The 22,626-nt window shown below is 53.5% G+C and overlaps 1 protein-coding gene across 3 annotated transcripts in view; it reads left to right on the top strand.

Annotated features, from left to right (window-relative positions):
- l3mbtl2 (L3MBTL histone methyl-lysine binding protein 2) overlaps positions 1-22,626 on the top strand; it is a 176,289-nt gene that overhangs the window by 46,848 nt on the left and 106,815 nt on the right. For all 3 annotated transcript variants that reach the window (XM_078237601.1, XM_078237603.1, XM_078237602.1), the window contains exons 5-8: positions 10,882-10,961; positions 11,388-11,505; positions 13,148-13,282; positions 19,492-19,580. In XM_078237601.1, the coding sequence (XP_078093727.1) occupies positions 10,882-10,961; positions 11,388-11,505; positions 13,148-13,282; positions 19,492-19,580 (422 nt within the window). The remainder of the gene's footprint in view (positions 1-10,881; positions 10,962-11,387; positions 11,506-13,147; positions 13,283-19,491; positions 19,581-22,626) is intronic.

Below are 22,626 nucleotides of genomic sequence, written 5' to 3'. Positions count from 1 at the left end.
TACCCAGTGCCACGTGTGAGGTCTCCGTGTCCTTACCCAGTGCCACGCGGTGAGGTCTCCGTGTCCTTACCCAGTGCCACGCGGTGAGGTCTCCATGTCCTTACCCAGTGCCACGTGTGAGGTCTCCGTGTCCTTACCCAGTGCCATGTGGTGAGGTCTCCGTGTCCTTACCCAGTGCCACGTGTGAGGTCTCCGTGTCCTTACCCAGTGCCACGTGTGAAGCCTCTGTGTCCTTACCCAGTGCCACGTGTGAAGCCTCTGTGTCCTTACCCAGTGCCACGTGTGAAGCCTCCGTGTCCTTACCCAGTGCCACGTGTGAAGCCTCCGTGTCCTTACCCAGTGCCACGTGTGAAGCCTCCGTGTCCTTACCCAGTGCCACGTGTGAAGCCTCCGTGTCCTTACCCAGTGCCACGTGTGAAGCCTCCGTGTCCTTACCCAGTGCCACGCGGTGAGGTCTCCATGTCCTTACCCAGTGCCATGTGTGAAGCCTCCGTGTCCTTACCCAGTGCCACGTGTGAAGCCTCCGTGTCCTTACCCAGTGCCACGTGTGAAGCCTCCGTGTCCTTACCCAGTGCCACGTGTGAAGCCTCCGTGTCCTTACCCAGTGCCACGTGTGAAGCCTCCGTGTCCTTACCCAGTGCCACGCGGTGAGGTCTCCATGTCCTTACCCAGTGCCACACGGTGAGGTCTCCGTGTCCTTACCCAGTGCCATGTGTGAGGTCTCCGTGTCCTTACCCAGTGCCACACGGTGAGGTCTCCGTGTCCTTACCCAGTGCCACACGGTGAGGTCTCCGTGTCCTTACCCAGTGCCACACGGTGAGGTCTCCGTGTCCTTACCCAGTGCCACACGGTGAGGTCTCCGTGTCCTTACCCAGTGCCATGTGTGAGGTCTCCGTGTCCTTACCCAGTGCCACACGGTGAGGTCTCCGTGTCCTTACCCAGTGCCACACGGTGAGGTCTCCGTGTCCTTACCCAGTGCCACACGATGAGGTCTCCGTGTCCTTACCCAGTGCCACGTGTGAAGCCTCCGTGTCCTTACCCAGTGCCATGTGGTGAGGTCTCCGTGTCCTTACCCAGTGCCACGCGGTGAGGTCTCCGTGTCCTTACCCAGTGCCACACGGTGAGGTCTCCGTGTCCTTACCCAGTGCCACGCGGTGAGGTCTCCGTGTCCTTACCCAGTGCCACGCGGTGAGGTCTCCGTGTTCTTACCCAGTGCCACACGGTGAGGTCTCCGTGTCCTTACCCAGTGCCACACGGTGAGGTCTCCGTGTCCTTACCCAGTGCCACGTGTGAAGCCTCTGTGTCCTTACCCAGTGCCACGTGTGAGGTCTCCATGTCCTTACCCAGTGCCACGTGTGAGGTCTCCGTGTCCTTACCCAGTGCCATGTGGTGAGGTCTCCGTGTCCTTACCCAGTGCCACGCGGTGAGGTCTCCGTGTCCTTACCCAGTGCCACACGGTGAGGTCTCCGTGTCCTTACCCAGTGCCACACGGTGAGGTCTCCGTGTCCTTACCCAGTGCCACACGGTGAGGTCTCCGTGTCCTTACCCAGTGCCACACGGTGAGGTCTCCGTGTCCTTACCCAGTGCCACACGGTGAGGTCTCCGTGTCCTTACCCAGTGCCACACGGTGAGGTCTCCGTGTCCTTACCCAGTGCCATGTGTGAGGTCTCCGTGTCCTTACCCAGTGCCACACGGTGAGGTCTCCGTGTCCTTACCCAGTGCCACACGGTGAGGTCTCCGTGTCCTTACCCAGTGCCACACGATGAGGTCTCCGTGTCCTTACCCAGTGCCACGTGTGAAGCCTCCGTGTCCTTACCCAGTGCCATGTGGTGAGGTCTCCGTGTCCTTACCCAGTGCCACGCGGTGAGGTCTCCGTGTCCTTACCCAGTGCCACACGGTGAGGTCTCCGTGTCCTTACCCAGTGCCACGCGGTGAGGTCTCCGTGTCCTTACCCAGTGCCACGCGGTGAGGTCTCCGTGTTCTTACCCAGTGCCACACGGTGAGGTCTCCGTGTCCTTACCCAGTGCCACACGGTGAGGTCTCCGTGTCCTTACCCAGTGCCACGTGTGAAGCCTCTGTGTCCTTACCCAGTGCCACGTGTGAGGTCTCCATGTCCTTACCCAGTGCCACGTGTGAGGTCTCCGTGTCCTTACCCAGTGCCATGTGGTGAGGTCTCCGTGTCCTTACCCAGTGCCACGCGGTGAGGTCTCCGTGTCCTTACCCAGTGCCACACGGTGAGGTCTCCGTGTCCTTACCCAGTGCCACACGGTGAGGTCTCCGTGTCCTTACCCAGTGCCACGTGTGAAGCCTCTGTGTCCTTACCCAGTGCCACGTGTGAGGTCTCCATGTCCTTACCCAGTGCCACGTGTGAGGTCTCCGTGTCCTTACCCAGTGCCATGCGTGAGGTCTCCGTGTCCTTACCCAGTGCCACGTGTGAGGTCTCTGTGTCCTTACCCAGTGCCACGTATGAAGCCTCCGTGTCCTTACCCAGTGCCACGTGTGAGGTCTCTGTGTCCTTACCCAGTGCCACGTATGAAGCCTCCGTGTCCTTACCCAGTGCCACGTGTGAGGTCTCTGTGTCCTTACCCAGTGCCACACGGTGAAGCCTCCGTGTCCTTACCCAGTGCCATGTGTGAGGTCTCCATGTCCTTACCCAGTGCCATGTGTGAGGTCTCCGTGTCCTTACCCAGTGCCATGTGTGAGGTCTCCGTGTCCTTACCCAGTGCCATGTGTGAGGTCTCCGTGTCCTTACCCAGTGCCATGTGTGAGGTCTCCGTGTCCTTACCCAGTGCCACGTATGAGGTCTCCGTGTCCTTACCCAGTGCCACGTGTGAGGTCTCCGTGTCCTTACCCAGTGCCACGTGTGAGGTCTCCGTGTCCTTACCCAGTGCCACGCGGTGAGGTCTCCGTGTCCTTACCCAGTGCCACGCGTGAAGCCTCTGTGTCCTTACCCAGTGCCATGTGTGAGGTCTCCGTGTCCTTACCCAGTGCCACGTATGAGGTCTCCGTGTCCTTACCCAGTGCCACGTGTGAGGTCTCCGTGTCCTTACCCAGTGCCATGTGGTGAGGTCTCCGTGTCCTTACCCAGTGCCACGTGTGAGGTCTCCGTGTCCTTACCCAGTGCCATGTGGTGAGGTCTCCGTGTCCTTACCCAGTGCCACACGGTGAGGTCTCCGTGTCCTTACCCAGTGCCACGCGTGAAGCCTCTGTGTCCTTACCCAGTGCCACGTGTGAGGTCTCTGTGTCCTTACCCAGTGCCACGCGGTGAGGTCTCCGTGTCCTTACCCAGTGCCACGCGGTGAGGTCTCCATGTCCTTACCCAGTGCCACGCGGTGAGGTCTCCATGTCCTTACCCAGTGCCATGTGGTGAGGTCTCCGTGTCCTTACCCAGTGCCACGCGGTGAGGTCTCCATGTCCTTACCCAGTGCCACGTGTGAGGTCTCCGTGTCCTTACCCAGTGCCATGTGGTGAGGTCTCCGTGTCCTTACCCAGTGCCACACGGTGAGGCCTCCGTGTCCTTACCCAGTGCCACGCGTGAAGCCTCTGTGTCCTTACCCAGTGCCACGTGTGAGGTCTCCGTGTCCTTACCCAGTGCCACGCGGTGAGGTCTCCGTGTCCTTACCCAGTGCCACGCGGTGAGGTCTCCATGTCCTTACCCAGTGCCACGTGTGAGGTCTCCGTGTCCTTACCCAGTGCCATGTGGTGAGGTCTCCGTGTCCTTACCCAGTGCCACGTGTGAGGTCTCCGTGTCCTTACCCAGTGCCACGTGTGAAGCCTCTGTGTCCTTACCCAGTGCCACGTGTGAAGCCTCTGTGTCCTTACCCAGTGCCACGTGTGAAGCCTCCGTGTCCTTACCCAGTGCCACGTGTGAAGCCTCTGTGTCCTTACCCAGTGCCACGTATGAGGTCTCCGTGTCCTTACCCAGTGCCACGTGTGAGGTCTCCGTGTCCTTACCCAGTGCCACGCGTGAAGCCTCTGTGTCCTTACCCAGTGCCACGTATGAGGTCTCCGTGTCCTTACCCAGTGCCACGTGTGAGGTCTCCGTGTCCTTACCCAGTGCCACGCGTGAAGCCTCTGTGTCCTTACCCAGTGCCACGTGTGAGGTCTCCGTGTCCTTACCCAGTGCCATGTGGTGAGGTCTCCGTGTCCTTACCCAGTGCCACGTATGAGGTCTCCGTGTCCTTACCCAGTGCCACGTATGAGGTCTCCGTGTCCTTACCCAGTGCCACGTATGAGGTCTCCGTGTCCTTACCCAGTGCCACGCGGTGAGGTCTCCATGTCCTTACCCAGTGCCACGTGTGAGGTCTCCGTGTCCTTACCCAGTGCCATGTGGTGAGGTCTCCGTGTCCTTACCCAGTGCCACGTGGTGAGGTCTCCGTGTCCTTACCCAGTGCCACGTGTGAGGTCTCCGTGTCCTTACCCAGTGCCACGTGGTGAGGTCTCCGTGTCCTTACCCAGTGCCACGTGTGAGGTCTCCGTGTCCTTACCCAGTGCCATGTGGTGAGGTCTCCGTGTCCTTACCCAGTGCCACGTGTGAGGTCTCCGTGTCCTTACCCAGTGCCACGTGTGAGGTCTCCGTGTCCTTACCCAGTGCCACGTGTGAGGTCTCCGTGTCCTTACCCAGTGCCATGTGGTGAGGTCTCCGTGTCCTTACCCAGTGCCACGTGGTGAGGTCTCCATGTCCTTACCCAGTGCCATGTGGTGAGGTCTCCGTGTCCTTACCCAGTGCCACGTGTGAGGTCTCCGTGTCCTTACCCAGTGCCATGTGGTGAGGTCTCCGTGTCCTTACCCAGTGCCACGTGTGAGGTCTCCGTGTCCTTACCCAGTGCCATGTGGTGAGGTCTCCGTGTCCTTACCCAGTGCCACGTGTGAGGTCTCCGTGTCCTTACCCAGTGCCACGTGTGAAGCCTCCGTGTCCTTACCCAGTGCCACGTGTGAAGCCTCCGTGTCCTTACCCAGTGCCACGTGTGAAGCCTCCGTGTCCTTACCCAGTGCCACGTGTGAAGCCTCTGTGTCCTTACCCAGTGCCACGTATGAGGTCTCCGTGTCCTTACCCAGTGCCACGTGTGAGGTCTCCGTATCCTTACCCAGTGCCACGCGTGAAGCCTCTGTGTCCTTACCCAGTGCCACGTATGAGGTCTCCGTGTCCTTACCCAGTGCCACGTGTGAGGTCTCCGTGTCCTTACCCAGTGCCATGTGGTGAGGTCTCCGTGTCCTTACCCAGTGCCACGTGTGAGGTCTCCGTGTCCTTACCCAGTGCCACGTGTGAGGTCTCCGTGTCCTTACCCAGTGCCATGTGGTGAGGTCTCCGTGTCCTTACCCAGTGCCACGTATGAGGTCTCCGTGTCCTTACCCAGTGCCATGTGGTGAGGTCTCCGTGTCCTTACCCAGTGCCACGTGGTGAGGTCTCCGTGTCCTTACCCAGTGCCACGCGGTTAGGTCTCCGTGTCCTTACCCAGTGCCACGTGGTGAGGTCTCCGTGTCCTTACCCAGTGCCACGCGGTGAGGTCTCCGTGTCCTTACCCAGTGCCATGTGGTGAGGTCTCCGTGTCCTTACCCAGTGCCACGTATGAGGTCTCCGTGTCCTTACCCAGTGCCATGTGGTGAGGTCTCCGTGTCCTTACCCAGTGCCACGTGTGAGGTCTCCGTGTCCTTACCCAGTGCCACGTGGTGAGGTCTCCGTGTCCTTACCCAGTGCCACGTGTGAGGTCTCCGTGTCCTTACCCAGTGCCATGTGGTGAGGTCTCCGTGTCCTTACCCAGTGCCACGTGTGAGGTCTCCGTGTCCTTACCCAGTGCCACGTGTGAGGTCTCCGTGTCCTTACCCAGTGCCACGTGTGAGGTCTCCGTGTCCTTACCCAGTGCCATGTGGTGAGGTCTCCGTGTCCTTACCCAGTGCCATGTGGTGAGGTCTCCGTGTCCTTACCCAGTGCCACGTGTGAAGCCTCCGTGTCCTTACCCAGTGCCACGTGGTGAGGTCTCCGTGTCCTTACCCAGTGCCACACGGTGAAGCCTCCGTGTCCTTACCCAGTGCCACGCGGTGAGGTCTCCATGTCCTTACCCAGTGCCATGTGTGAGGTCTCCGTGTCCTTACCCAGTGCCACGTGTGAAGCCTCCGTGTCCTTACCCAGTGCCACGTGTGAAGCCTCCGTGTCCTTACCCAGTGCCACGTGTGAAGCCTCCGTGTCCTTACCCAGTGCCACGTGTGAAGCCTCCGTGTCCTTACCCAGTGCCACGTGTGAAGCCTCCGTGTCCTTACCCAGTGCCACGTGTGAAGCCTCCGTGTCCTTACCCAGTGCCATGTGTGAAGCCTCCGTGTCCTTACCCAGTGCCATGTGTGAAGCCTCCGTGTCCTTACCCAGTGCCACGCGGTGAGGTCTCCGTGTCCTTACCCAGTGCCACACGGTGAGGTCTCCGTGTCCTTACCCAGTGCCACGCGGTGAGGTCTCCGTGTCCTTACCCAGTGCCACGCGGTGAGGTCTCCGTGTCCTTACCCAGTGCCACACGGTGAGGTCTCCGTGTCCTTACCCAGTGCCACACGGTGAGGTCTCCGTGTCCTTACCCAGTGCCACACGGTGAGGTCTCCGTGTCCTTACCCAGTGCCACACGGTGAGGTCTCCGTGTCCTTACCCAGTGCCACACGGTGAGGTCTCCGTGTCCTTACCCAGTGCCACACGGTGAGGTCTCCGTGTCCTTACCCAGTGCCACACGGTGAGGTCTCCGTGTCCTTACCCAGTGCCACACGGTGAGGTCTCCGTGTCCTTACCCAGTGCCACACGGTGAGGTCTCCATGTCCTTACCCAGTGCCACGCGGTGAGGTCTCCGTGTCCTTACCCAGTGCCACGCGGTGAGGTCTCCGTGTCCTTACCCAGTGCCACGCGGTGAGGTCTCCGTGTCCTTACCCAGTGCCACGCGGTGAGGTCTCCGTGTCCTTACCCAGTGCCACGCGGTGAGGTCTCCGTGTCCTTACCCAGTGCCACGCGTGAAGCCTCTGTGTCCTTACCCAGTGCCACGTATGAGGTCTCCGTGTCCTTACCCAGTGCCACGTGTGAGGTCTCCGTGTCCTTACCCAGTGCCATGTGGTGAGGTCTCCGTGTCCTTACCCAGTGCCACGTGTGAGGTCTCCGTGTCCTTACCCAGTGCCATGTGGTGAGCTCTCCGTGTCCTTACCCAGTGCCACGTGTGAGGTCTCCGTGTCCTTACCCAGTGCCACGTGTGAGGTCTCCGTGTCCTTACCCAGTGCCATGTGGTGAGGTCTCCGTTTCCTTACCCAGTGCCACGTGTGAGGTCTCCGTGTCCTTACCCAGTGCCACGTATGAGGTCTCCGTGTCCTTACCCAGTGCCACGTGTGAGGTCTCCGTGTCCTTACCCAGTGCCACGTGTGAGGTCTCCGTGTCCTTACCCAGTGCCATGTGGTGAGGTCTCCATGTCCTTACCCAGTGCCACGTGGTGAGGTCTCCGTGTCCTTACCCAGTGCCACGTGTGAGGTCTCCGTGTCCTTACCCAGTGCCATGTGGCGAGGTCTCCGTGTCCTTACCCAGTGCCACACGGTGAAGCCTCCGTGTCCTTACCCAGTGCCATGTGGTGAGGTCTCCATGTCCTTACCCAGTGCCACGTGTGAAGCCTCCGTGTCCTTACCCAGTGCCACGTGTGAAGCCTCCGTGTCCTTACCCAGTGCCATGTGTGAAGCCTCCGTGTCCTTACCCAGTGCCACGCGGTGAGGTCTCCATGTCCTTACCCAGTGCCACGTGTGAAGCCTCCGTGTCCTTACCCAGTGCCACGTGTGAAGCCTCCGTGTCCTTACCCAGTGCCACGTGTGAAGCCTCCGTGTCCTTACCCAGTGCCACGTGTGAAGCCTCCGTGTCCTTACCCAGTGCCACGTGTGAAGCCTCCGTGTCCTTACCCAGTGCCACGTGTGAAGCCTCCGTGTCCTTACCCAGTGCCACGTGTGAAGCCTCCGTGTCCTTACCCAGTGCCACGTGTGAAGCCTCCGTGTCCTTACCCAGTGCCACGTGTGAAGCCTCCGTGTCCTTACCCAGTGCCACGTGTGAACATAGAACATAGAACATAGAACATTACAGCGCAGAACAGGCCCTTCGGCCCACGATGTTGCACCGACCAGTTAAAAAAAAAAACTGTGACCCTCCAACCTAAACCAATTTCTTTTCGTCCATGAACCTATCTACGGATCTCTTAAACGCCCCCAAACTAGGCGCATTTACTACTGATGCTGGCAGGGCATTCCAATCCCTCACCACCCTCTGGGTAAAGAACCTACCCCTGACATCGGTTCTATAACTACCCCCCCTCAATTTAAAGCCATGCCCCCTCGTGCTGGATTTCTCCATCAGAGGAAAAAGGCTATCACTATCCACCCTATCTAAACCTCTAATCATCTTATATGTTTCAATAAGATCCCCTCTTAGCCTCCGTGTCCTTACCCAGTGCCACGTGTGAAGCCTCCGTGTCCTTACCCAGTGCCACGTGTGAAGCCTCCGTGTCCTTACCCAGTGCCACGTGTGAAGCCTCCGTGTCCTTACCCAGTGCCACGTGTGAAGCCTCCGTGTCCTTACCCAGTGCCACGCGGTGAGGTCTCCATGTCCTTACCCAGTGCCATGTGTGAAGCCTCCGTGTCCTTACCCAGTGCCACGTGTGAAGCCTCCGTGTCCTTACCCAGTGCCACGTGTGAAGCCTCCGTGTCCTTACCCAGTGCCACGTGTGAAGCCTCCGTGTCCTTACCCAGTGCCACGTGTGAAGCCTCCGTGTCCTTACCCAGTGCCACGTGTGAAGCCTCCGTGTCCTTACCCAGTGCCACGCGGTGAGGTCTCCATGTCCTTACCCAGTGCCATGTGTGAAGCCTCCGTGTCCTTACCCAGTGCCACGTGTGAAGCCTCCGTGTCCTTACCCAGTGCCACGTGTGAAGCCTCCGTGTCCTTACCCAGTGCCACGTGTGAAGCCTCCGTGTCCTTACCCAGTGCCACGTGTGAAGCCTCCGTGTCCTTACCCAGTGCCACGCGGTGAGGTCTCCATGTCCTTACCCAGTGCCACACGGTGAGGTCTCCGTGTCCTTACCCAGTGCCATGTGTGAGGTCTCCGTGTCCTTACCCAGTGCCACACGGTGAGGTCTCCGTGTCCTTACCCAGTGCCACACGGTGAGGTCTCCGTGTCCTTACCCAGTGCCACACGGTGAGGTCTCCGTGTCCTTACCCAGTGCCACACGGTGAGGTCTCCGTGTCCTTACCCAGTGCCATGTGTGAGGTCTCCGTGTCCTTACCCAGTGCCACACGGTGAGGTCTCCGTGTCCTTACCCAGTGCCACACGGTGAGGTCTCCGTGTCCTTACCCAGTGCCACACGATGAGGTCTCCGTGTCCTTACCCAGTGCCACGTGTGAAGCCTCCGTGTCCTTACCCAGTGCCATGTGGTGAGGTCTCCGTGTCCTTACCCAGTGCCACGCGGTGAGGTCTCCGTGTCCTTACCCAGTGCCACACGGTGAGGTCTCCGTGTCCTTACCCAGTGCCACGCGGTGAGGTCTCCGTGTCCTTACCCAGTGCCACGCGGTGAGGTCTCCGTGTTCTTACCCAGTGCCACACGGTGAGGTCTCCGTGTCCTTACCCAGTGCCACACGGTGAGGTCTCCGTGTCCTTACCCAGTGCCACGTGTGAAGCCTCCATGTCCTTACCCAGTGCCACGTGTGAGGTCTCCGTGTCCTTACCCAGTGCCATGTGGTGAGGTCTCCGTGTCCTTACCCAGTGCCACGCGGTGAGGTCTCCGTGTCCTTACCCAGTGCCACACGGTGAGGTCTCCGTGTCCTTACCCAGTGCCACACGGTGAGGTCTCCGTGTCCTTACCCAGTGCCACGTGTGAAGCCTCTGTGTCCTTACCCAGTGCCACGTGTGAGGTCTCCATGTCCTTACCCAGTGCCACGTGTGAGGTCTCCGTGTCCTTACCCAGTGCCATGCGTGAGGTCTCCGTGTCCTTACCCAGTGCCACGTGTGAGGTCTCTGTGTCCTTACCCAGTGCCACGTATGAAGCCTCCGTGTCCTTACCCAGTGCCACGTGTGAGGTCTCTGTGTCCTTACCCAGTGCCACGTATGAAGCCTCCGTGTCCTTACCCAGTGCCACGTGTGAGGTCTCTGTGTCCTTACCCAGTGCCACACGGTGAAGCCTCCGTGTCCTTACCCAGTGCCATGTGTGAGGTCTCCATGTCCTTACCCAGTGCCATGTGTGAGGTCTCCGTGTCCTTACCCAGTGCCATGTGTGAGGTCTCCGTGTCCTTACCCAGTGCCATGTGTGAGGTCTCCGTGTCCTTACCCAGTGCCATGTGTGAGGTCTCCGTGTCCTTACCCAGTGCCATGTGTGAGGTCTCCGTGTCCTTACCCAGTGCCATGTGTGAGGTCTCCGTGTCCTTACCCAGTGCCATGTGTGAGGTCTCCGTGTCCTTACCCAGTGCCATGTGTGAGGTCTCTGTGTCCTTACCCAGTGCCACACGGTGAAGCCTCCGTGTCCTTACCCAGTGCCACGTGTGAGGTCTCCATGTCCTTACCCAGTGCCATGCGCTGAGATCTCCGTGTCCTTACCCAGTGCCACACGGTGAGGTCTCCATGTCCTTACCCAGTGCCATGCGCTGAGATCTCCGTGTCCTTACCCAGTGCCACACGGTGAAGCCTCCGTGTCCTTACCCAGTGCCACGTGTGAGGTCTCCGTGTCCTTACCCAGTGCCATGTGTGAGGTCTCCGTGCCCTCGCTCACTGCCACGTGGTGAGGTCTCCGTGCCCTCGCTCAGTGCCACGTGGTGGAGTTTGAACCTGCTTTGGGCTGGGCACTGAAATGTACTTTAGTAAATGCATCCTTCCCCAGTGATGCTTTCTCCCTGTTTTTAAGCTTTCGGCCGGAGCTTTGAGTGGGGAAAGTATATCGAGGAACACCAATGCAGAGCTGCTCCAGTTAGCTGCTTCAAACACGTGAGTATTCGTGTTAACGTCATGTTTCTCTCTCTCTTGTTCATTCTGTTTTCAAATTAAAGAGAAACTGTGCGTTTTCCTGTAAGCCAAGCTCCTCCCATTAGCACATGACCCTCTCAATCAACCCAAGCAAAACTCTATCCTGAAACCCCAGGGGGGAAACCCAAGTAAACACAAATGCGTTAACTCTTTTTAGATAAACACACCATTAGCTAAAATGAGTTATTATCCTGCAGTTTCAGCATGGGACTGCTTGTTTCTTTCAGATAAAGCGATTCCTTGCAACAAAACACTGCCTCTTACAAGAGACACAATATAAATATATTTCTTAAAGGCACAGTACCGTCACATAAACTTTTTTCCTCCATTTTAAAAATGGTTGAGATGGAAACCATTGTAAAACTCGATGTTTCTTTCCCCCCACAGGTTCCACTATTTGATCAGTGGGAAGATGTTCTGGAAGGGATGAAGGTGGAAATATTGAACCTTGACTGTAACCTGCCGAACAAAGTCTATTGGATCGCGTATGTCATCAAATTGGCAGGTTTGTCACCCCAAGCTTCACCTGGGAGCGGCGGATGGTGGGATCAGGCACTGTACTGTGTACTGCGTCTCAGGCCAATGGCTTTGAGATCCCTCACCTCAGTGCCGATTCGCACTGACCTCGCCATGTTGGATCTGAGTGCTGGCTTCCTCTTTGTACTGAGCAGAGGCCGGCTGTGGAGATGGGCCCTCGCTCTGAGCCCCAGTGATCAGCGGCCAAGCGCTTTCTACTCTTTGTACTATGGGGGAGGAAGGATATGGATTTGTAGCCAGCTGGAGTATTGTGTTACAGTTCTGGCTGTCATACTGCAGGAAGGATGTGAACACATTGGAGAAAGTGCAGAAGAGGTTTATAAGAATGGTTCCAGGGATGAGAGGGTAGATTGGAGGGGTTGGGACTGTTCTCCTGGGAGAGGAGAAAGCTAAGAGGAGATTTGATAGAGATGTTCAAAATCATGAGAGGGGTTGGACAGAGTCGATCGGGAGAAACTGTTCCTGCTTGTAAAAGGATCAAGAACGAGAGGGCGCAGATTTAAAGCAATTTGCAAAAGAAGCAAATGTGATGAGAGAGAAAACTTTTTCACCCAGTGAGTGGTTAGGATCTGGAATGCACTGTCTGAGAGTGTGGTGGAGACAGATTCACACAGCGAGTGGTTAGGATCTGGAATGCACTGTCTGAGAGTTTGGTGGAGACAGATTCACACAGTGAGTGGTTAGGATCGGGAATGTACTGTCTGAGAGTGTGGTGGAGACAGATTCACGCAGCGAGTGGTTAGGATCTGAATGCACTGTCTGAGAGTGCGGTGGAGACAGATTCACACAGCGAGTGGTTAGGATCTGGAATGCACTGTCTGAGAGTGTGGTGGAGACAGATTCACACAGCGAGTGGTTAGGATCTGGAATGCACTGTCTGAGAGTGTGGTGGAGACAGATTCACACAGCGAGTGGTTAGGATCTGGAATGCACTGTCTGAGAGTGTGGTGGACATTCAAGAGGACATTAGATGATTATTTGAATAGAAACAATGTGCAGGGAGACGGGAAAGGCAGGGAAATGGCACTAAATCATAACGCTCTCGTTTGGAGATCTGGTGCAGAGACAATGGGCTGAATGGCCTCCGTGTGCACCATGACAATTCTCTGATTCTGAGGATATCAACTAATTGAAATGTTTTCCTTTATTCTTTCATGGGTTTGTGGACAACGCTTACAAGAGCAGCATTTGCCTTTCCCTAATTGTCCCTTGAACTGAGTGTCCCGCTCGGGCCATTTCAGAGGGGCAGTTAAGAATCACCCACATTGCTGTGGGCCTGGAGTTACATGTAGGCCAGACCGGGTAAGGACGGCAGATTTCCTTCCCCAGGGAGCCAACAATCGATGATAGTCTCAGTAATGGTGGTCAAGAAACTATTTTCCAATTCCAGATTTAAAGTTTAAATTCCCCAGCTGGCGTGGTGGGATTTGAACCAGTGTCCCCAGAACATTAGGCTGGGTCTCGGGGTGACTAGTCCAGGGGCATCACCACTGCGCTGTCCCTTCCCCCGGCATTATTAATAGATTTTTGTTCTGGGCATCTCGTGATCATTTCAGTTACAAACGTTTAAAAAATAATAATTTTTTTGCTTTTGCTCTTTTCCCCTGTAGGTTACAAAACATTGCTGCGGTATGAGGGATTCGAAAATAACTCCCGACAGGATTTTTGGTATAATTTGGGAACTATAGATGTCCATCCAATTGGTTGGTGTGCAACATTCAGCAAACCTCTCGTGCCCCCTCAGAGTGAGTTCCTCGCGCTCAAACTGCAATTTTCTGTTCGTGTTGCATAGCGTCACAACTCAACTGCATTTTGATTTGATTTATTATTGTCACATCAAGAACAAAGAAAATTACAGCACAGGAACAGGCCCTTCGGCCCTCCAAGCCTGCACTGACCATGCTGCCCAACTTAACTAAAACCCCCTACCCTTCCAGGGACCATATCCCTCTATTCCCATCCTATTCATGTATCTGTCAAGACTCCCCTTAAAAGTATCCGCTTCCACTACCTCCCCCGCCATCGAGTTCCAGGCACCCACTACTCTCTGTGTAAAAAATCTGCCTCGTACATCTCTTTTAAACCTTGCCCCTCGCACCTTAAACCTATGCCCCCTAGTAATTGACTCTTCCACCCTGGGAAAAAGCTTCTGACTATCCACTCCGTCCATGCCTCTCATAATCCTATAGACTTCTATCAGGTCGCCCCTCAACCTCCGTCGCTCCAGTGAGAACAAACCAAGTTTCTCCAACCTCTCCTCATAGCTAATGCCCTCCATACCAGGCAACATCCTGGTAAATCTTTTCTGTACCCTCTCCAAAGCCTCCACATCCTTCTGGTAGTATGGCGACCAGAATTGAACGCTATATTCCAAGTGTGGCCCACCTAATGTTCTATAAAGCTGCAACACGATTTGCCAATTTTTAAACTCAATACCCCGGCTGATGAAGGCAAGCATGCCGTATGCCTTCTTGACTACCTTCTCCACCTGCATTGCCACTTTCAGTGACCTGTGTACCTGTATACCCAGATCCCTCTGCCTATCAATACTCTTAAGGGTTCTGCCATTTACTGTATATTTCCTATCTGTATTAGACCTTCCAAAATGCATTACCTCACATTTGTCCGGATTAAACTCCATCTGCCATCTTTCCGCCCAAGTCTCCAACTGATCTATATCCTGCTGTATCCTCTGATGGTCCTCATCGATATCCGCAAATCCACCAACCTTTGTGTCGTCCACAAACTTACTAATCAATCCAGTTACACTTTCCTCCAAATGATTTATATATATTACAAACAGCAAAGGTCCCAGCACTGATCCCTGAGGAATGCCACTTGTCACAGCCCTCCATTCAGAAACACACCCTTCCACTGCTACCCTCTGTCTTCTTTGACTGAGCCAGTTTTGTATCCACCTTGCCAGCTCACCTCTGACCCCATGCGACTTCACCTTCTGCACCAGTCTGTCATGAGGGACCTTGTCAAAGGCATGTATTAGTACGCAGTGAAAAGTAATGTTTCTTGTGTACTATACGGACAAAACATACCATTCATAGAGAAGGAAAGGAGAGGGTACAGAATGTAGTGTTACAGTCATAGCTAGGGTGTAGAGAAAGATCAACTTAATATGAGGTAGGTCCATTCAAAAGCAGCAGGGAAGAAGCTGTTCTTGAGTCGGTTGGTACGTGACCTCAGATTTTTGTATCTTTTCCTGACGGAAGAAGGTGGAAGAGAGAATGTCCGGGTGCGTGGGGTCCTTGATTATGCCGGCTGCTTTTCCGAGGCAGCGGGAAGTGTAGACAGAGTCAATGGATGGGAGGCTGGTTTGCGTGATGGATTGGGCTACATTCATGACCTTTAGTTTCTTGCGGTCTTGGACAGAGCAGGAACCACACCAAGCTGTGATCCAACCAGAAAGAATGCTTTCCATTGTGCACCTGTGAAAGTTATAAAAATCTGTAAAACTTTCTGTAGCCCCTTTAGCAAGGTAAAATGTCCCAAGGCGTTCTCAAACACCAAGCAGAATCAGGAGATCTTGGGGCAGGTGGTAACTAACCTGGTCAAAGAAGCAAGCTTTAAGGAGCACCTTAAAGGGCCATGATGTGAAGATGCCAGCATTGGACTGGGGTGGGCACAGTAAGAAGTCTCAGAACACCAGGTTAAAGTCCAACAGGTTTATTTGGAATCATGAGCTTTCAGAGCGCTGCTCCTTCATCAGGTGAGTCCTCGGGTGACTCCAAATAAACCTGTTGGACTTTAACCTGGTGTTTTGAGACTTCTTACTGCACCTTAAAGGGGGCAAGAGTAGCGACGTGACAGGAGGTTTTGAGAGCAGTGATTACTCGACTGTTGAAATTTTCTTTTATCCATTTGTGGGACGTGGCTGTTGCTGGCTGCCCAGCATTTATTGCCCATCCCTAGTTGCTCTTGAGAAGGTGGTGGTGAGCTGCCTTCTTGATTCGCTGCAGTCCACGTGCTGTGGGTTGACCCACGATGCCATTAGGGAGGGAATTCCAGGATTTTGACCCAGCGACTGCGAAGGAACGGCCGATATATTTCCAAGTCAGGATGGTGAGTGTCTTGGAGGGGAACCTCCAGGTGGTGGTGTTCCCATGTATCTGCTGCGCTTGTCCTTCTAGATGGAAGTGGTCGTGGGTTTGGAAGGGGCTGTCTAAATATCTTTGGTGAGTTTCTGCAGTGCATCTTGTAGATAGTACACACTGCTGCTACTGAGCGTCGGTGATGGAGAGAGTGGATACATGATTGTGAACAACAATGACCAAACCATAAGACATAGGAGCAGAATTAGGCCACTCGGCCCATCGAGTCTGCTCCGCCATTCAATCATGGCTGATATTTTTCTCATCCCCATTCTTCTGCCTTTTCCCCATAACCCCTGATCCCATTATTAATCTATCTCTGTCTTAAAGACACTCAATGGCCTGGCCTCCACAGCCTTCTGCGGCAAAGAGTTCCACACATTCCCCACTCTCTGGCTGAAGAAATTCCTCCTCATCTCTGTTTTAAAGGATTGTCCCTTTAGCCTGAGGTTGTGCCCTCTGGTTCTAGTTTTTCCTACTAGTGGAAACATCCTCTCCACGTCCACTCTACCCAGGCCTCGCAGTATCCTGTAAGTTTCAATAGATCCCCCCCTCATCCTTCTAAACTCCAACACACCCAGAGTCCTCAAACATTTCAGAGGTTAGACTTGGAGGGGTGAAGGTATCTCTCGGGTTGTTGGGGATGAAGAAGGTTTCAGAGGGTCGGAGCGATTTGAAAGCAATTAAGAGTTTTAAAATTGAGTTGCTTAACTGAGAGTCTATGTAGGTGAGTGAACACAGGGTGATGAGTGGGGACAAAGGTAGCAGGGTGACCTCAAATTTACGGAGGGTAGAATTTAACAGTTTGCTAAATATATTGTTACACACAGGTGGGTATTGTTTAAGTTTAAAGTTTATATATTAGTGTCACAAGTAGGCTTACATTAACACTGCAATGAAGTTACTGTGAAAATCCCCTAGTCGCCACACTCTGGCGCCTGTTTGGGTAACACTGAGGGAGCATTTAGCACGGCCAACGCACCCTAACCAGCCCGTCTTTCGGACTGTGGGAGGAAACCCACGCAGACACGGGGAGAACGTGCAGACTCTGCACAGGCAGTGACCCAAGCTGGGAATCAAACCCAGAAAAAAGATTATCTGGTCCATCATCCCATTTGTGGAGCTGTTCTGTGAAAACTGTTCATTTTTAGCTGCAAAAGTAGTCACTGAATGCGGGAGGAAACCGGAGCACCTGGAGCAAACCCACGCAGACATGGGGAGAATGTGCAGACTCCACGTAGACAGTGATCCAAGGTCAGAATTGAACTAACACTGCAATGGAGTTACTGTGAAAATCCCCTAGTTGCCACACCCCGGTGTCTTTTTGGGTCAACCCACCTAACCAGCACATCCTTCAGACTGTGGGAGGAAACCGGAGCACCCGGAGGAAACCCATGCAGACACTGGGAGAATGTGCAAACTCCACACAGACAGTGACACGAGGCCGGAATTGAACCCGGGTCCCTGGCGCTGTGAGGCAGCAGTGCTAACCACTGTGCCGCCATGCCGCCCCCAGTAATTCAGTACTTCAGTTAATTCTGTACTTAGAGTACATACAAAGAGAGACTGCCGGGACACTGAGTTAGTGGGACGCAGGCAGCCGTTTGCAAAGCAAGTATCAAGAAAAGGACTTGCATTTAAGCTTAATACTTCCCCATCTGGCTTGAGAGCCAGATTTATCATTTGGAAGTTCAGCCTTTGGATAGCAAAGGTGTGAATGATGCTTTCAGCGGCAGTTGAGTTGAGACGGGCCAATGTTACAGAGCTTGGGTCTGTCTGAAGCCAGGCTGAATAGAATGGCCCTGTACACTCTGAACTTTACAAGAATGTGAATCAATCTCATTGGACTGGGGGAGGAGCCTCAGGATTCAGACTCAGCCAATTAGGATGGAGATTTCTTCACTGATGAGGTTGGTGAAATCTGGAATTCTCCAATCCAATGGGCTGTGGATGTTCTGTCAAATGAAGATATTCGAGCTGGGATTGACAGATGTTTGGATACGAAAGGAACCGAGGGACTTGGAAACAGGATGGGAAGTGGAGTTGAGGTCAAAGATCAGCTGTGATCTTATGAAATCGCAAATAGGCTTGATGGGTCGGAGGTCTTGTGGCGCAGTGGGTAGCGCGCCCTAGCTGCGGGTTTGAGTCCCACTCTAGGACTTGATGGCCACGGTTCAGAAGGTGGCCAAACAGGTTCATTATCCACCTGTGAACCTACAGAAAAGGTTTACCAGGGTGTTGCCTGGTATGGAGGGTATTAGCTATGAGGAGAGAACTGGGATTGTTCTCCCTGGAAAGACGGAGGCTGAGGGGCGACCTGATAGAAGTTTATAAAATTATGAGGGGTATGGATAGGGTGAACAGTTGGAAGCTTTTTCCCAGGGCAGAAATGACAATTACAAGGGGGCACAAGTTCAAGATAAGGGGGGAAAGGTTCAGTGGAGATGTGCGGGGGAAGCTTTTTACACAGAGGGTGGTGGGGGCCTGGAATGCGCTGCCAAGTGAGGCGATTGAGGCAGACACGTTAGCGACATTTGAGACTTATCTGGATAGACACATGAACAAATGGGGAATAGAGGGGTATAAGCGGTTGGTTTAGATAGGACAACGTGATCGATGCAGGCTTGGAGGGCCACAGGGCCTGTTCCTGTGCTGTACTGTTCTTTGTTGTTCTCCCAATCCCCCTGGTGGCAGGTGGTAAGAGCGGGAGAGATTCCTGGTCAGTCAGGGGGAAACAGGAAACGACTGTAGTACTTTTCCGAGTATAACCAAGTGGAAGTCCATGATCGCTGTATCGGGGTGTGGGAGCTGCAGGACTAGGAGACGATTCCTACTCTTGCTCCCTATATCTAGCCCAGTTCCAGTCTGTAAATATGACCAATTCTAACTGTCTCTGGCATTTTGTATAATTGCTTACTATTTAACAGTGAGTAAAAGTAATTGTGACAACCATGGGTTTTATTTCAGTGTGTGTCATGATGTGGAGATGCCGGCGTTGGACTGGGATGGGCAGAGTAAGAAGTCTCACAACACCAGATTAAAGTCCAACAGGTTTATTTGGAATCACGAGCTTTCGAAGCGCTGCTCCTTCCTCAGCTGGGACAATTCACTCACCTGATGAAGTAGCAACGCTCCAAAAGCTCGTGATCAAAGCCTCGGGTCACTGTCTATGTGGAGTTTGCACGTTCTCCCCGTGTCTGCGTGGGTTTCCTCCGGGTGCCCCGGTTTCCTACCACACTCCAAAGATGTGCAGGTTAGGTGGATTGGCCGTGCTAAATGTGTGGGGTTACAGGGATAGGGCGGGGCAGAGAGCCTGGGTACGATGCACTGTCAGAGAGTCGATGGGCTGAAAGACCTCTTTCAACACAAAGGATTCTGTGACCAGGTTGCCTTTGGGATGATCTCTGGAGTACGTTATTCCTCCATTTGCGTGGGGAGGCTGGCTCACGAGGGTGGAACGTTATACCAGCTGAGACAATCCACTCACCTGATGAAGGAGCAGCGCTCCAAAAGCTCGTGATTCCAAATAAACCTGTTGGACTTTAACCTGGTGTTGTGAATCTTCTTACTTTGCTGTGTGTGTAAGTGGCGGACTTCTTTGTGTGATTCTGGGGAAGTCCCGACACTTCATTCTCCGACCCGCATTAGAGACACATTACGGCTTATCCTGCTCGCTGGCAGTGCTGCCACTGCTGTTCTTGCCGTGTTCAACCTACCAGTCTCTGGCACAGAGTGGAGACACTGGTGGAATATCACATTTAGGACTTTGTGGCAGAGTTTTCCACTGTGAAATGAACTTGTGTTAACTTGTGATGTTCTCTCTCTCTCTCTCTCTCTCTGTCTCTCTGCAGCCGTTCGAAACAAGACCACTGACTGGAGATCCTATCTGTTAAAGAAACTAATTGGATCTAAGACCCTACCTGCTGATTTCCATTACAAGGTAAGGGAACCCCCTCTCGAACTCAGGAGTCACTTTACTTGACGTCCGTGGTGGGGAAGTTGTTGGAGAAGATTCTTAGAGATAGGATGTATGCGCATTTAGAAAGGAATAAACTCATTAACGATAGTCAGCATGGTTTTGTGAGAGGGAGGTCATGCCTCACTAACCTGGTGGAGTTTTTTGAAGAAGTGACTAGAATGGTTGACGAGGGAAGGGCCGTGGATGTCGTCTATATGGACTTTAGTAAAGCGTTTGACAAAGTCCCTCATGGTAGGTTGGTGCAAAAGGTTGGATCTCATGGGATAAAGGGGGAGGTGGCTAGATGGGTGGAGAACTAGCTTGGTCACAGAAGACAGAGGGTGGTAGTGGAAGGATCTTTTTCCGGCTGGAGGCCTGTGACTAGTGGTGTTCCGCAGGGCTCTGTATTGGGACCTCTGCTGTTTGTGATTCATATAAACGATCTGGAAGAAGGTGTAACTGGGGTGATCAGTAAGTTTGCGGACGATACAAAATTGGCAGGACTTGCAGATAGTGAGGAGCATTGTCAGAGGCTACAGAAGGATATAGATAGGCTGGAAATTTGGGCAAAGAAATGGCAGATGAAGTTCAATCCTGATAAATGCGAAGTGATGCATTTTGGTAGAACTAATGTAGTGAGGAGCTATACGATAAATGGCAGAACCATAAAGGGTGTAGATATGCAGAGGGACCTGGGTGTGCAAGTCCACAGATCCTTGAAGGTGACGTCACAAGTGGAGAAGGTGGTGAAGAAGGCATATGGCATGCTTGCCTTTATAGGACGGGGCATAGAGTATAAAAGTTGGGGTCTGATGTTGCAGATGTATAGAATGTTGGTTCGGCCGCATTTGGAATACTGCGTCCAGTTCTGGTCGCCACACTACCAGAAGGACGTGGAGGCTTTGGAGAGAGTACAGAGGAGGTTTACTAGGATGTTGCCTGGTATGGAGGGGCTTAGTTATGAGGAGAGATTGGGTAAACTGGGGTTGTTCTCCCTGGAAAGACGGAGGATGAGGGGAGACTTAATAGAGGTGTATAAAATTATGAAAGGTATAGATAGGGTGAACGGTGGGAAGCTTTTTCCCAGGTCGGTGGTGACATTCATGAGGGGTCATAGGTTCAAGGTGAAGGGGGGGAGGTTTAACACAGATATCAGAAGGACATATTTTACACAGAGGGTGGTGGGGGCCTGGAATGCACTGCCAGGCAAGGTGGTGGAAGCGGACACACTGGGAACGTTTAAGACTTATCTAGATAGCCACATGAACGGAGTGGGAATGGAGGGATACAAAAGAATGGTCTAGTTTGGACCAGGGAGCGGCGCGGGCTTGGAGGGCCAAAGGGCCTGTTCCTGTGCTGTATTGTTCTTTGTTCTTTACATCTTAATGGAGTTAACCAGGTGACGTCCATGTGAAAATGTCTGAGCTCTGCATTTTAATAAATTTATTCTTTCATGGGACATGAGTGTCTCTGGCTGGGCCATCATTTATTACCCATCCCTAATTACCCCTTGAACTGAGTGTCTCGCTCGGCCATTTCAGAGGGCAGCTGAGAGTCAACCACATTGCTGTGGCTCTGGAGTGTAGGCCAGACCGGGTAAAGATGGCAGATTTCCTTCCCTAAAGGGACATTAGTGACCCAGATGGGTTTTTACAATGATCAACGATAGTTTCAGGGTCATTGTTATTGAGGCTAGTTTTCAATTCCAGATTTTTATTAGTTGAATTTAAATTCCACCAGCTACCGTGGCAGGATTTGAACCCGTGTCCCCAGAGCATTAGCCTGGGCCCCCTGGATTACTAGTCCAGGGATATTACCACTATGCCATCATCTCCACGATCATCCATTGCACATAGGCACAATGCGGTAGTGAAATATTTAAAAATGTGGATTTGTTTTTCCATGTTTGTGTAATGCAGACCAGAAAGGTGACGAACTTTGGTGAGTGGGCGTGAGGCGATATCAGGAACGGTTAGCGTGCGAGAATTGTCCTCATTGTCCCGTCTTTTTTAACAATTTGTTCACGGATGTAGGCCTCACTGGCTAGGCCAGCATTTATTGCCCATCCCTAATTGCCCCTCCAGACGGTGGGGGTGAGCTGCCTTCTTGAAACTCTGCAGTCCATGTGGTGTAGGTACACCCACAGTGCTGTTGGGGAGGGAGTTCCAGGATTTTGACCCAGCGACAGTGAAGGAATGGCCGATATATTTCCAAGTGAGTGACTTAGAATCATAGAATCCTTACAGTGCAGAAGCAGGCTATTCGGCCCATCGAGTCTGCACCGTCCACAATCCCACCCAGGCCCTATTCCCGCAATATTTACCCTGCTAATCTTCTATGTTTTTATCAGAACATTGAATGTATTCAAGAGGCGGCTGGATATAGCACTTGGGGCGAATGGGATCAAAGGTTATTGGGAGAAAGCAGGATTAGGCTACTGAGTTGGATGATCAGCCATGATGGTGATGAATGGCGGAGCAGGCTCGAAGGGCCGAATGGCCTCCTCCTGCTCCTATCTTCTATGTTTCTAATCCCGCTGGCACTAGGGTCAATTTAGCATGGCCAATCAACCTAACCCTCAATTCTTTGGACTGTGGAGTGTGGCAGGAAACCGGAGCACCCGGAGGAAACCCACGCAGACATGGGTAGAATGTGCAAACTCCACACAGACAGTGACCCGAGGCCGGAATTGAACCCGGGTCCCTGGCTCTGTGAGACAGCAGTGCTAACCACTTGGAGGGGAACCTCCAGGTGGTGGTGCCCTTGTCTTTCTAGGTGGTGGAAGTCATGAGTTTGGAAGGTGCTGTTGAAGGAGCCTTGGTGAGTTGCTGCAGTGCATCTTGTAGATGGTACACACGGCTGCCACTGTGCGTCAGTGGTGGAGGGGGTGAATGTTGAAGGAGGTGGATGGGGTGTCAATCAAGCGGGGCTGCTTTATCCTGGATGGTGTTGAGCTTCTTCAGTGTTGGAGCTGCACCCATCCAGGCAAGTGGGGAGTATTCCATCACACTCCTGACTTGTGCCTTGT

Source organism: Mustelus asterias, chromosome 21, assembly GCF_964213995.1.
Source record: "Mustelus asterias chromosome 21, sMusAst1.hap1.1, whole genome shotgun sequence".
Classification (NCBI taxonomy): domain Eukaryota; kingdom Metazoa; phylum Chordata; class Chondrichthyes; order Carcharhiniformes; family Triakidae; genus Mustelus; species Mustelus asterias.
The sequence above is the reverse complement of the archived record's forward strand: the minus strand, read 5'-3'. Positions and strand labels throughout refer to the sequence as shown.